Genomic DNA, 14986 nt, shown 5'->3' on the forward strand with positions numbered 1-14986 from the left:
GCGGCCGCGCAGCAGCGCGGCCGAGAGCGGCGATGCTAGGATCCCTCGGGTCGCACTGGACAGCCCGGTCAGCTCCTCCAGGTCCGTGCACGCCCTCGCCACCGCCACGCTGGCTTCCAAACCGGGTAGGGGTCGTTTTCACCCACCCGGCGTTGTTTTTTCAGGATTTTAGTTGTAGGCCGGGTCGGAGCTGCAGCTTATGCATCCGACCCGGTCGCCATCTTGGACACGCCCCGCATTCCAACCAATGATAACCCACAAATACATTCTTGTCAAAACAGACAACATGACGACAATGTATTATTTAAACAAACCGGGGGGAACACACTCGACACAGTTGTGTCTCCTCACACAAAAAATATGGCATTGGGCAATTCACAACCACATTCGCCTAATAGCACAGTTTATTCCAGGGATCCAGAACCAGCTAGCAGACAATCTCTCTCGGGATCACCAACAGGTCCACGAATGGGAAATTCACCCCCAAATCCTGAACACTTACTTCCAAATTTGGGGAACACCTCAAATAGATCTATTTGCAACAAAAGAAAACGCAAAATGCCAAAACTTCGCATCCAGGTACCCACACCGGAAATCTCAGGGCAATGCTCTATGGATGAATTGGTCAGGGATATTTGCGTACGCTTTTCCCCCTCTCCCTCTCCTTCCATATCTAGTAAACAGATTGAGTCAAAACAAACTCAAACTCATACTAATAGCACCAACATGGGCAAGACAACCTTGGTATACCACACTACTAGACCTGTCAGTAGTACCTCATGTCAAACTACCCAACAGGCCAGATCTGTTAACACAACTCAAACAACAGATCAGGCATCCAAACCCAGCATCGCTGAATCTAGCAATTTGGCTCCTGAAATCCTAGAATTTGGACACTTGAACCTCACACAAGAATGTATGGAGGTCATAAAACAAGCTAGAAGGCCATCCACTAGACACTGCTATGCAAGTAAATGGAAAAGATTTGTTTGTTACTGCCATAATAATCAAGTCCAACCATTGCATGCATCTCCAAAAGATGTAGTAGGATATTTACTAGATCTACAAAAATCAAATCTAGCTTTCAATTCCATAAAAATACATCTCGCAGCAATATCTGCTTACCTGCAGATTACTCATTCAACTTCCCTATTTAGAATACCGGTCATTAAAGCGTTTATGGAGGGCCTAAAGAGAATTATACCACCAAGGACACCACCTGTTCCTTAATGGAACCTCAACATTGTCTTGACAAGGCTCATGGGTCTACCTTTCGAACCCATGCATTCTTGTGAAATGCAATACTTAACGTGGAAAGTTGCATTTCTCATTGCCATTACATCTCTAAGAAGAGTAAGTGAAATTCAGGCATTTACTATACAAGAACCATTTATTCAAATACACAAAAATAAGGTAGTTCTAAGAACCAACCCAAAATTCTTACCAAAGGTCATCTCACCGTTCCACTTAAATCAAACAGTAGAATTGCCAGTGTTCTTTCCACAGCCAGACTCAATAGCTGAAAGAGCACTACATACATTAGACATCAAAAGAGCACTAATGTACTACATTAACAGAACAAAACTAATTAGGAAAACAAAACAACTATTTATTGCATTTCAAAAACCTCATACAGGAAATCCAATATCAAAACAAGTTATAGCTAGATGGATAGTTAGGTGCATCCAAACCTGCTATCTTAAAGCAAAGAGACAGCTGCCTATTACACCAAAGGCACACTCAACCAGAAAGAAAGGTGCTACCATGGCCTTTCTAGGAAATATTCCAACGAACGAAATATGTAAGGCAGCAACATGGTCTACGCCTCGCACATTTACTAAGCACTACTGTGTAGACGGGTTATCTGCACAACAAGCCACAGTAGGTCAAGCTGTACTAAGAACTTTATTTCAAACTACTTCCACTCCTACAGGCTGAACCACCGCTTTTGGGGAGATAACTGCTTACTAGTCTATGCACAGCATGTGTTTCTGCAGCTACACATGCCACCGAACGGAAAATGTCACTTACCCAGTGTACATCTGTTCGTGGCATTAGTCGCTGCAGATTCACATGCGCCCACCCGCCTCCCCGGGAGCCTGTAGCCGTTTGGAAGTAATCTTCAACATTTGTACATTTGTAAATATATTACTTTAACCTTCATTTTGTACATACTTAGTCATTCCATTGCATGGGCACTATTACTAACATACACAACTCCTACCTCACCCTCTGCGGGGAAAACAATCTAACATGGAGTCGACGCCCATGCGCAATGGAACCAAAGTAGGAGGAGTCCCTTGGTCTCGTGACTCGAAAAGACTTCTTCTAAGAAAAACAACTTGTAACACTCCGACCCAACACCAGACGGCGGACTATGCACAGCATGTGAATCTGCAGCGACTAATGCCACGAACAGATGTACACTGGGTAAGTGACATTTTCCTTCGCATGTGAGATAATGCTATATTAGATACTTTTGAGAAGCACTAGAAATGGGCAAACAACATGTCCCCTGAAAATCTACCACTAGACCACAGCTTCAGTAAGAACAGCTGATCAACTCCAGGGATGGAAACGTAAATTTATGGCTGTGCCAGCATATAGTGAAATATGGAAACCTCTAGGCTGCACTCAGAAGCAGCAGTAACCTCATTATGCTAGCAATGTGAGAGACTATACAGGGTAAATAATGGAGCAAATGCTGGGCCGGATATCTTTTGATGTTTACTTTTAAAGTTTGGCTGAGGATATTAATTGCAAAAGCAAAGTGGGATCCATTTTGGATGCCCCTGGTTGTGGCATCTTACAAGATGGCTTTGGGTATAGCTTCCTCAGGCAGTGGAAGTGCACCACCTGCATTTCTGGGCCTGGAGGATGGAGATGCAGGCACTGAAGTGAGGAGGCGGTTGTGTTACTTTGTGAAGGGAATGCTGAATATTTTCTTCCTGAGCTCTTACATTTTTTTAGAGGTGGAAGATGGGACAGCAATTCCCCTTATTCAAGGTGAGGATGTTTCTAAGAGGGAGCTGTCCTTGGTCCCTTGGCTAATTGCTCCTTCAGAAAGGTTAATGACACGTATACAAGAGGTCCTATTCCATACCCCCTCCACCAAGGTCTTGTGCATCAGGTGCGAGTTTCACACTTTGGGGCCAGTGCACTTTAGGCATTTTCCAGTCTCCCAATTCAATGTAACCTCGTCTCTCCCTTGTAGAGCGTCTTAAAACATGATTTTTAGGTTGGGGTAAGTGTACAACCTCATGTCTACTTTTCATTTGTACTCTGTGGGCTTCCAGCTATTTCTTTTGTTAGTTTGTGTTATTTAAAAATCCTTGCTTGCTAGTGTTCGGCCGGGTCTCTTAGTCCCTCCTTCTTCTGTGTGGGAGCAGTGACCAACTACTGTATAATTATGCTTTGTCCTGTTTATCTGGTCTTTAGGGGACTTTTTCTTTTACTTTGTTTCATGCTCCTGTCCCCTCATTTGCAGAGCATTCTTCCTCTGAGCTTAGCTGTAAACAAGGCTATAAATCAGGCTGTTATCTTAGTCACATTTGGACTTTGTGGGTTCTCTGCACCCTCTCTCAGCTGCCTGGCTCCTGCCCTTCCTTGGCTTGGATTTTCTTTACCATGTGTACCTGCCTGTGTGCAGAGAGCAAGGGCAGAGGATCACTTGTAATTGCTTATAGCCTAGGCACCCAGCTCTACCAGGGCTCATCAATCCTTAGAGACGGTACCCACTTCTGCTCCATACTGGGGTCACACTTGTAGCTCCATCAGTGCACTGCAGTTCAGATACCCCACGCCCTCAGCTGCGCCAGTGCCTAAACCCCACACGTGCTGTCTGCCAGAGCACCTTACTTCTTCCAGTCAGTACACTCTACTACTCCAGTGCTGGGACCTCGGGTGCAGCTCCATCAGTGCACCTCCGCTCTCACACTCAAAGCCCTCAGCTGTGCCCCTGCCAGAACCCCGAGCATGCTGACTGCCAGAGCACCTCAGTTTCTGAGCTTAGCTGTAAACAAGACTATAAATCAGGCTGTTTTCTTGGTCACATGTGGTGTGCCTGCCTCAGCCATCCAGAGGTCCAACCCCCAGATGTAACCTGATGTCACCTAGGAAACCTTTGTAAGGTGTCCTTGCTCTTTCAGCTCTGCTACCCACATGCAGCTCAGCCCAACACCTCCTTCCAATTACTCAGTGCCAACTGTTGTTCCAGTGCCGGGACCCCTCACCCAGCTCTATCAGGGCTCCACAATCCTTAGTCAGTGACCACTTCTGCTTCATACTGGGATCCCACTCGCAGCTCCATCAGTTCACCTCCGTTCACATACTCCAGGCCCTCAACTGTGCCAGAACACCACACGCTGTCTGACAGAGCACCTCCGTTCTTACAGTCAGTACACTCTGCTGTTCCAGTACTGGGACCTCTAACGCAGCTCCATCAGTGCACCTCAGTTCGACCCTGGCGAGGTCACTTCCTTTCCTATACTGGGACCCCACTCACTTACAGTTCCATTACAGCAGCTCAGTGCTAATATTCAGCCCCACTCCCAAGCCAATACTGGACCCAGAAGAGCAAGACACAACTCAGCCAGTGCACCTCAAGTCTAACATCCAACGCCGCTGTTGATGGGAACCACCACAGCTCCGCCAGAATCCATCAATTCTAACATTCAGTTCTCATTTCTTTCAGTACTAAGGCTCACATACACTTCAGATAAAATGCCACTCCCATACTGGGCCCCACTCGCAGCTTACCCAGGGCACCTATAGGTTAATACTCAGCAACACTGGCACGCCAATACTATGTTCCACATATAGTTCCATTAACATACCTAACTTCTGATCTTGTGTGCCGGTTAACTATTCCAGTACTGCAGCCCACATACAACTCTGTCAGTGCACCTCAACCCTAACCTGCAGTGCCCCATTATTCCAATACCAGGCCTTACAAGGCGCTCCATTTCTCACTCCTCACCTGCTGTCTTTCTATTATTCCAGCACTGGGCCGGGACACAGCTCTGTCTGTACCCCCAATCCTGATCTGAAGTGCCCCAATATTGCTGTATTGGGGTTCACGTACAACTCTGCTAATGCACCTCCTATTGTTCTGCAGTGCCCCTTGCTGTTCAACACTCTAACTTCTACTTGAGGACGTGGTGGAGGCAATGAAATCTATTCTTAGCTGCCATCTTTATGTGGGAGGGTCTGTTTCACCTATCTCACTCTGTTCTTTCCTTTACTCTGTTTACTCTCAATGTTTTCTTTTTATCCCACTTTTCTCTTTCCAGCTCTTAAAATCCACACGTTAACAGTTTCTCTTTTTCTTTCAACTGTTCATTTCTACTACTCTCCCTTTTTATTTCCCTCTTCCTCTTGCTACCGCCTCTTTCAAACTCGCAAAAAAAAACATGGTTATTTCTTTCCTTGTTTCTTCTCTTTTTTTCTTCATCAGGCGTTCATTCTTTCACTATTTTTTTTTTTTTTCTTTCCTTCATTCTTTTTTTGTCTTTTTTATTTGCTCTTTCCTTTGACTCGGTATGCATCCTTTCACATTTTTTTTGTATTATATTTTTTTTTGTAGATTCCTTTCGCTGGTGTTTTTTTTTCTTATCTTTATCTGCCAATTCACGTTTTACTATGAAGCCACACGTTATTTGTCAGTACATAAATGCCCTGGTTCTTCAGCTGCTTGTTTCTCTTCCCATCTCTTTTCTTTCTAATGTTCATTTTTCTCTTTACTTTCACACTTCTTTCATTATTTTTCCTCTTTATCTTTTGCTCGCTAGCTTCCTTCCCTTTTTTCTTTTGTCTCACACATTTGCTCTATTTCTTCTTAGTTGTTTTCATTTTCTCGTTCTTTCTTTCCCTTCTTTCTTTTATTTCTTTGCGACCCCTTCTCTTTCTTCCTTTTGTCTGTTGTATTCCTTTCACTTCTCTTTTTCTGCCCCATCCGCTTTCTCTCCTGGGGCCTAGTTATCAATGGAGCAACAGGTGCAGTGGTGCCGGGGCCCAGAGACCTACGGACCTCACTCAGCTCTAATTACTGCTGTATTTTCCTACTGAAATCGCAGTCAACCATGTTGCTTTCTTACCCCAGGGCCCGTGACACCGTTACTACAACACTTGTCCTCTCCATCTTTAATCCCGACTCCCTCTTTCCTTTCAACCTCCAGTCTGTCCGAAATGATATTTTAGTGATGGTGTTTTGAGCATTACACTCTAATGCCAAAAGGTTTATTTCTGATAAAGGTTTACATGATAATTGTATATGTTTTAAGATAGAGGAAGAAGGTAAATGGAAGTGCTTTGGTTATATGCAGGGCCACTGGAATTATATGGTAGGAAAAGATAAAATTATGAGGCAGGGTTGACCAGTATATGTGCCAAGAAAAGTCCAATTCTGAATTTACAATACCAGTAGCTATAACTCAAGAAAATGTGAGACCTATTGCATTGCAAATGCTTGTTTTGTGTGATGCCTTTGATCCCTGTCCTGAACACCTTGCAGTCACTGCTGTTTGGTGCCATAAGCATTTGGTCTCGGCTAAAAAGGGCTCTTGGGAAATAATAAAAAAGAAGGAAGTGCGAGCACAGTGCTCAGATCCAGAGAGCTGTCAGAAACTGTCAGGTATGTGGATGCCTACGTTTTAGGTCTGGCTTTACAAAGCAGCCACTGCAGACCTTATGTGATCATCAGATGAAGAGCTTTCAGAAACAGTACTGAGAGTGGCTTTTAGGTTGCGCCCATATGTTGATTTCCACTCTGCAGGTTTTGTTCGGCAGAAGGTGTATTCTTCGACTGAGAGAGTACTTGTGTAGCCTTTCATGAAGTAATTGAGAATTCTGGTACTTGTAGGGGAGCATTGGCACTTGGACCTGCCAAGACGGAGGAACTGGATGAAATGAACGAAAGGTTGTGTCGCGAAAGCCGATAATAGTTTGTGATCGGCCACTCATGCAAACATCAGCAGGCCAGAATCCAGAAAGGATGTACGCCAAATGTAAACTGAGAGCCTAGACGACGTGACCTCAATCCTGGCTCCGACAACATTATGTGATATTGGGGTAAAGGCGTCCCTCCCTTTGCTCAGCGACAAGTCTGAACGCTTTCCTCTACGCTGTCTGTTGCCCTGAACACGTCTGTTCATCTCTGTGAGGTACTCGGGTGTTCCAGGCGACCCGATGAATCCCCTGCATGGTCCAGACATCTCCCCTCTGGTTGCTTGGCCAGTGCTGCTCACGGAGGACCTCTCCGCTCTCCTGGTCTTGTAGGTGATGGGGGGTCCCAACACCACTGCCTTCTTAGTACAATGTGTATTGTAAGAACAGTGTAGAATCTGGGTGTTATCTATGAAACTATATTTTGTGAGCATTTTCTCAAAAGCATAATCATTAAACACTGTTTCCTCTCAGCTGTAAAATTGTACTTGTTAGCGCTTTTTGTAACTCACGGTCTTTGTTTTTCCAGGTGCAGAGGGTTTAAGAAACAGAAAGTAAGTGAACGAAGTTCTCAAAAACTGGTTCTTCAGATGAAGGCTCGCTGAGGATGGATTTTCTGGATGAGAGGGGCAGTTGTGATTGGATTACTGAGGTGCTAAACAGATTGCACGGAGGGATGGGATGGAGTAAACCCGTTGATGTAATTCACAGAGAAGCCCTTGGTCTGCAGCGTTAATCCACTGGCTGTTCAGCAGCGCTGCGTGGAGCTCTCGCTTTAGGTTTGATTTTGTTCTATGTGGTGTAAAGCAGGCACCGCCTTCTAGGCGCCTGTGGTGCCACGGACAGTAAGCTGGCAGCGTAAGACTGGGCAGGGCACCTCCGCAGACACAGGAGTGGTGTGATGAAGGTGTAACTCAAGCAGGGTGGGGCCAGTGACCAGGCGGAGGTTCTTAGCACGGCTGTTGTGGGTGGGAGGCAGCCATAGGTGGGTCAGGATTGGGCCGGTCACCTCCAGTTGAGGACTTGTCGTGAATCGGAGTGTCGATTCTCAGTCCTAGCTTAAGAAGTGGAAACCTCTCCGTCCCCCGAGCTGAAGCCCCCAGTATCTCGGGCAGCTCGTTATGTGCTTGTTTCTGAGCACAGGTGGTCTTTCTTAGGGTCGCGGTTGCGTAAACCCCTCCTCCTGGAGTGTGATGGTCGGCTCAGGACCGGAGCAGGGACTGGTAGAGTCCTCGGCTGCCCCCCATAATCGCCTCTGAAATGGTTACAAGGCCGCGGGCTCTCCCCTGGAGCGCGTGCACGTCCAGCAGCAGATGAAACGGGGCGCAGAGCACCTGTCCGTGTGTAAGAGGGGGCTCCGGTGAGCTCTGGTCACTGGTGATGTTACTGCACATTAGTGCTGGATTTTCCACTAAATCTGAAAGAAGAACTCCTGCTTCTGCGGGGTGCTTCCATCAGATTTTTAGTCCGCACTTGAAGTCGCTTTTGCATTTTAATCAGTGAAAGATGTGTCTAGTAACTTCATAAAAATGCATTCTTCCAGAGGTTGAGTGACCACTAGTTGTGAACCTGTCACTGCGTCTGTCTTTCGCTCCTGTTTCTATCGCTGTCAGCGTGGCCTGTTCCCCTGGGCTTCGGCCTGTTCTGCCTGCCCCCCACCCCCCCCCCAGCCCCCCCCAGTGCATTGCTACCCATCTCCTGTCACCCCAGCTTCTCTTCCCCTTGGTCCTCCTTGTTATCACCCCTTTTTAATCACCCCTGGCTTTGCACACACCTATTGCCCTGTCAGGCCCTCCTCCATCACCCATCACGCCTCTTACATAGCTGCAGCCAGTGCTTAATTTGTAAATTAAAACGTGCCAGTGCCCAAGGCCCTCCTTTGAAACTAGGGGCTGCTGCATTTAAATGTGTGAACAGGGAATACTGAGCGGCGCACTCCTGAAGCCACCTCGGACCTCTTTAATCCATTTACAGCCACTCCCTGCCCCCTCAGCTCACTCTTGCAGCTTTCTCCCTTTGTGGCGCTTTTTCGTTTTTCCCTTCTTCCGTCTTTCCCTTGGGTCTTTTGCTCGCAGCAAATGCTTGAGGCACAAGAATTAGTGCCGGTGCTCAGCACCGGAAACAAGCACAAATTAAGCATTGGCTGCAGCGCTGTCTCAGACATCCGCTGCCAGCCCAGAATAGAACATTTCTGCATTTACACGTCACTTGACTCCAATTGCCCAAGCACGGTCAGTTGGGGCATCAAATGGTTTGGGATTCAGAATGCACAATGCTCGTGAATAGCAGTCTTGCCGGATCGAAAGTGACCATGTCTGATCTTCAGGGGCCTGGAGGCGGAGGAGAAGCAGTCGGCCAGCGAGATCGACGCCGTCCTCCAGCACCACCACAACATCCAGGAGAAGCTGGCGGAGGAGATGCTCGGCTTGGCGCGCAACCTGAAGAACAACAGCCTGGCAGCACAGAACGTCATCAAGCAAGATAATCAGGTAATGCGCTCAACAGCATCTATAGACTATCTGTGCCGGTGTCAGTGCGCCATCGGGACTGCGGGCATTCAAGGGGGGCGAATTCAGGTGACACAACTACAAACAATGGCTGAACAAGGAGGGCTGAAAGCCCCTAGAAGTATATTAATAAAGTATATATGTATGTATGTATGTATGTGTGTGTAAATAAAAAAAAAAAATCAAAAGGTGTTTGTTAATGCCGAACCTAAAAAAAAGAAATACAAAAACTTCCATTACAATTTGGAGACCGGTCTTGCTTTGGCCACACGGTGGCGCTATTGCCAGTAGTTTAAAACCTTGCAGGGTTTGTGGATGCTGGTAGAAATTGCAAGACCTTAGTTTTACGTTTGTGTGTTCGGTAGAGTTCAGTGATACATAATGTTTATTCACCGAGGGCTAGAAGGTGTTTTTTTTTGTCATTAAATATTTAGAAGTCTCTTATCATGTCTTTACCTTTTTAACGCAATGCCTTCCCCTAGTTTATTTATGGTTTAGTTCTGTTAATTTCACTTGACTTGTTGTTGACGCATATAATTCAGTACCTCTGGCTCCTACTTATCTTTTATTCATCTAACACCAAAAATAACCACCGCTTCGAGTGGATGGTCAGTGGGGTATGTCAGGTGGCGTTTGAAAAGCTCATTATCTGCCATTGTCTGGGCCTCTTGGCGCTGTGTTCAGGTTTTCAAAGGATGCTTTTAGACCGACCTTGCACCTTCCTCTCCAGCAGTTTGATACACTTGGTTTTAGTCCTCAACACGTACATTGTAGAGGTCTGAGTAGTAGTTTCTGAACATTGAATATCTGGGAGTAGGGCCAAGACCCGGGGTGATGTTCGGCCACCACTGATGTCTTCAGTTTGATTTATACATGTTTCTGGATGGATTGCGTGAGGTGGTTGTGATGGTGGCACCCGTCATTGTCTGCAGCAAACCCCTCTGCAGAGGAATGTGCAATAATGTCTATATTGATTATCACATAGCTGAGAGTATGAATGTTTACTGTTACGCAGTGCTATCTCTGTGCGAAGGCATCATATCTGGAAGGTGTATGAATGTTTACTATTACCCACTGCTAGCTCTGTGTGAAGGCGTCGTATCTGGAAGGTGTATGAATGTTTACTATTACCCACTGCTAGCTCTGCGTGAGGGCATCGTATCTGGAAGGTGTATGGACGTTTACTATTACGCAGTGATAGCTCTGTGCGAGGGTGTCGGATCTGGAAGGTGTATGAATGTTTACTATTACCCAGTGCTAGCTCTGCGTGAAGGCGTCGTATCTCGAAGGTGTATGGACATTTACTATTACGCAGTGATAGCTCTGTGCAAAGGCATCATATCTGCAAGGTGTGTGAACGTTTATTATTACCCAGTGCTAGCTCTGTGCAAAGGCATCATATCTGCAAGGTGTGTGAACGTTTATTATTACCCACTGCTAGCTCTGCGTGAAGGCGTCTTATCTGGAAGGTGTGTGAACTTTTAATATTACCCAATGCTAGCTGTGTGCGAAGGCATAATATCTTTAAGTTGTATGGACGTTTATTATTACCCAGTGCTAGCTCTGTGTGAAGGTGTCATATCTGTAAGCTGTATGGACGTTTACTATTACCCACTGCTAGCTTTGTGTGAAGGCGTCGTATCTGGAAGGTGTATGAGCGTTTACTATTACCCACTGCTAGCTCTGCGTGAAGGCGTCGTATCTGGAAGGTGTGTGAACGTTTACTATTACCCACTGCTAGCTCTGCGTGAAGGGGTCGTATCTGGAAGGTGTGTGAACGTTTACTATTACCCACTGCTAGCTCTGCGTGAAGGCGTCGTATCTGGAAGGTGTGTGAACGTTTACTATTACCCACTGCTAGCTCTGTAAGAAGGCGTCGTATCTGGAAGGTGTGTGAATGTTTACTATTACCCACTACTAGCTCTTCGTGAAGGCGTCGTATCTAGAAGGTGTACAGGAGGGTGGCCTCCTTTAAGTACTCTTCTGTTGTTAGGAAGGTATGTGGTAGGGCATGGTTCCAAGGCACATGCAGGATGGCCCATGTGTCTAGGGCTGTTGCATGACATGTAAGAGGGCACTTGGTTTTACGCTTGCTTGCCCCTCACTCCTGGGTGCTTTTACTTAAATTCTACACCCCATTCGCTGTAAAGAAACACTACTTTTGAATTTGTTTTACCAGAGGAAGCGTGACACAGAGGATCTAACCCATCTTCCTCGCTTGACCATGTGTGATCCCGGCTGAGACACTTTGATTCTTTGTCTGTCACTTCCCCTTCTAGGCAGAGTTGAGAGCGCTTGGAGGCATCTTGGCTCCAAATGTTGATCTTTACACCATGGCTGGCTGTCCTGCAGTGAAGGATGCTTGCTTCTTGTGAGGTGTTGTACTGATGGAATGCTTAAGCATCTGCTAGAGCATGCAGTAGAAGAGCCATACTTCCTGCATGCATGTTTCCACCATCTCAGCCTTTTATCTAGAGTTTTCAACCCAAATCGTCCTACAGGCACAAAGCGTGGGTCCTGCGTACGAGAGGTCGTTGGCAAGTTTGGGTTCCATCGTTGTAGTCGAGCAGCTGAACCGCGTTTGTAAGGCTGATGTTGTGTGAATGTACCTTTGCTTACAAGAGGAAGGATCTTTCCCGAAGGTGCTGAACAATCATGGCTTGAAACTGTAGTGCATGCCACGAGCACAGCCGACATGACGCTAACAGATGTCCTGTTTTCTCTTGCTCTCTCTAGACGTTGTCGCAGTCTCTGCGGATGGCGGATCAGAACTTTGAGAAGTTGAAGACCGAGTCCGACCGGTTGGAACAAAACGCCAAGAAATCGGTCAACTGGCTGCTGTGGATAATGCTGATTGTCGTCTGCTTCATCTTCATCAGCATGATCCTCTTCATCCGAATCTTCCCCAAGTTTAAGTGAACGTGCATGATTGCGCTGGAAGCGTGTGCCCGGAGAGCTGCAGATCTCACTGAGAGTAGATCCCTGGAACTCTACTTTTGAAGGACGTTCTCAGGAGGCTGTTAGCCCTAACTTGGTAAAATAACATCGTTTCCACGAACAATCGCCAAGAGACTGGACTGCAAAATTCTTTTCCATGTTCTCGGTTCAGACACTTCACTGTGGTCTCAGAATGACCGTGCTTTGCAGTATCTCCTGCCAGTGTCTTCTGCGATAAAAGAACGACAGGCTTTCAGGAAGGGAGCCAGTCCAAAGCGGTGAGACTCTGCATAGGGGGTACATGACAATGTATATTGGGGAATAGGTCACATGGGTGTCTGATGTAGGGGCTTATGAAAAGTCACATGAGAATAAAGTGTGACCCCTCGAATACACGCTTCCTTTCTTCGGTAGCCAGTTCCCGCGTGTCCTGTGGGTGGAGGCAGAATGAGGTGTTTAGTGTTCCTGGACTATAGGACTGCAAAGTGTGCATCAAAGTTTGTAATACCAAGATGACTATGATGTGCCTTAAATATAGACCACCATTTTATTTAGCAAGCGAGACACAACCTAAAAATGTCAGCGATTGTTCAAGCTGCACACAGCGACCGCTTGGTTCTATTTTATGTTTTTGTTCCTGCTTAGGTAGGTCCTGTTCTGCTGCTTCTCCTAGTGCCGAGGGAGGTGGGTTCACTGCTACAGTGGCGGACCAAGTTTCCAGGATCCATGACGGTGCAGCAGAACACTTCCGGGCAGTAGGCGACTCCCCTGCCGGCCGGAGGACACTCGGCTGTCTGGCTGCGAGTCCGGATACAAAAGGATGAAGAGATCTGCACCACTTTTTAAAAGTAGTTGAGTTGCCAACCTAGACTCCCGAGACTACACTAAACCTTGGGGATACTGCCAGCTTTTCTACCTTTTTGTTGCCTTTCTGAATATTCATGGACTTTTTTTTAAAGTTATGTTTAATCTCGCTGCATAATGCTCCTGTGGCTCTGGCATGTCGAGCTGGCAGTTCAAGGCATTATTTATTTGCAGTATCGTACTCTTCGCAACTCTTGTGCTTATTTTTTGTTCAAAACTAAAAAAAAAATAGCACATTTATTCAAGAAAAAAACTTGAGCCGTTTCTTGAAAGATTAATAGTTCAGAATTCACATTTTCCGTGTAAAGTCAGTGTTGTCACCCTTACGGCACATCCTTGCAATATGTATTTGATGGGGTTGCCTGGCTGCGATATGCCAACAAGCAATCAGAAAATTATGATTCCGTAATGAAAATGCTACTTAAATTGGTGCGCTTTCTGGGTTGGTATTGTTGGCAGAGGTATTGAACATAGTGTTGTAAAACAGGCCCTGTGGCAGTTTAATTATTGCCCCTGTTTTTGCCATTATCTTTGAAATCAAATCAAGACCTGGTGGCTTGCTAGGAAGAGGGCGGAGGCGCATCTCAGAACGCCCCTCCCAGGTTAACTCTTAGAAGAGAGGCTGCTTGAGGGGGTTGGTGCATCCGAAAGGACTGCTGTGTTTACCAGTTGGCAGGCCTACTCAAAAGCAGAGGAGTGACTGGGATGGTGCCTTTGCGTGTAGGCAAAAGCCTATGTAAGTGTGTCTGTAAGTAAATGGCCACTGTATTTACGTGTACGGCAGATGCTACTTAAAGGTCAAGGGTACCTAAAACGGCTGCCACGTTTCTGTTCAGTCAGGAGGCTGCTTCAAGCAATAGGGAGGACTGAAATGGCTGCCACGTTTCTCTGCAGTCAGGAGGCTGCTTCAAGCAATAGGGAGGACTGAAATGGCTGCCACGTTTCTGTGCAGTCAGGAGGCTGCTTCAAGCAATAGGGAGGACTGAAATGGCTGCTGTGTGTACACATAGGCAGGAGACTACGTGGACGCATAGGGTTAGCTGAAATGGGGGCTGTATTTACAAGTATGCAAGTGGGGAGTTGACGCTGCATGTGTAAGTGAGTGAATTAATCGTATTTATAAAGCAGTAGCAGTCACCTCACTGAGGTGTACAGACACTAGGATCAGATGAGGATGATAATACAGCAACCATCCCCAGAATGAGAAATCAGACAGTAGTGAAAAAGTGGCATCTGTCGCTGTAGATACGCATGTTTTGCAATAGCTCGCCATCTGGTGTTGGGCCGGAGTGTTACAAGTTGTTTTTCTTCGAAGAAGTCTTTCGAGTCACGGGACCGAGTGACTCCTCCTTTTGTGTCCATTGCGCATGGGCGTCGACTCTATCCTCGATTGTTTTTTTTCCGCCATCGGGTTCGGATGTGTTCCTGTCGCTCCGAGTTTCGGAACGGAAAGATAGCTAAATTCGAAAGATTTTCGTCGGTATTGTTGCGTTCGGGATCGGCGTAGTTAGATTCAACACCGCATCGAAGATCGAAGAGCTCCGGTGCCCTTCGGGGTAGTTTTTCGATCCCCAGTCGGGGCCTGGTCGGCCCGACCGCGTGCAGCAGAACGCCGATGGAACGGACCCCGTTCCGTTTCTGTCCCAAATGCCACAACAAATACCCCTATACAGACCAACACTTGGTCTGTAACCTGTGCCTGTCACCTGAGCACAGTGAAGACACCTGCGAGGCCT

The 14986-nt window shown here is 46.6% G+C and overlaps 1 protein-coding gene across 2 annotated transcripts in view; it reads left to right on the forward strand.

The window, feature by feature from the left end:
- Positions 1-12777, forward strand: part of USE1 (unconventional SNARE in the ER 1) — a 47443-nt gene extending 34666 nt beyond the window's left edge. Inside the window, exons 6-8 of one of the 2 annotated variants that reach the window (XM_069216289.1) lie at positions 7472-7496; positions 9269-9431; positions 12186-12777. In XM_069216289.1, coding sequence (XP_069072390.1) covers positions 7472-7496; positions 9269-9431; positions 12186-12368 — 371 coding nt within the window. In that variant the 3' untranslated portion in view covers positions 12369-12777. The remainder of the gene's footprint in view (positions 1-7471; positions 7497-9268; positions 9432-12185) is intronic. The other variant, XM_069216290.1, reaches the window with a different exon arrangement.
- The last annotated feature ends 2209 nt before the right edge of the window (positions 12778-14986 follow it).

The sequence above is a fragment of the Pleurodeles waltl genome, chromosome 12 (genome assembly GCF_031143425.1).
Source record: "Pleurodeles waltl isolate 20211129_DDA chromosome 12, aPleWal1.hap1.20221129, whole genome shotgun sequence".
Taxonomy (NCBI): domain Eukaryota; kingdom Metazoa; phylum Chordata; class Amphibia; order Caudata; family Salamandridae; genus Pleurodeles; species Pleurodeles waltl.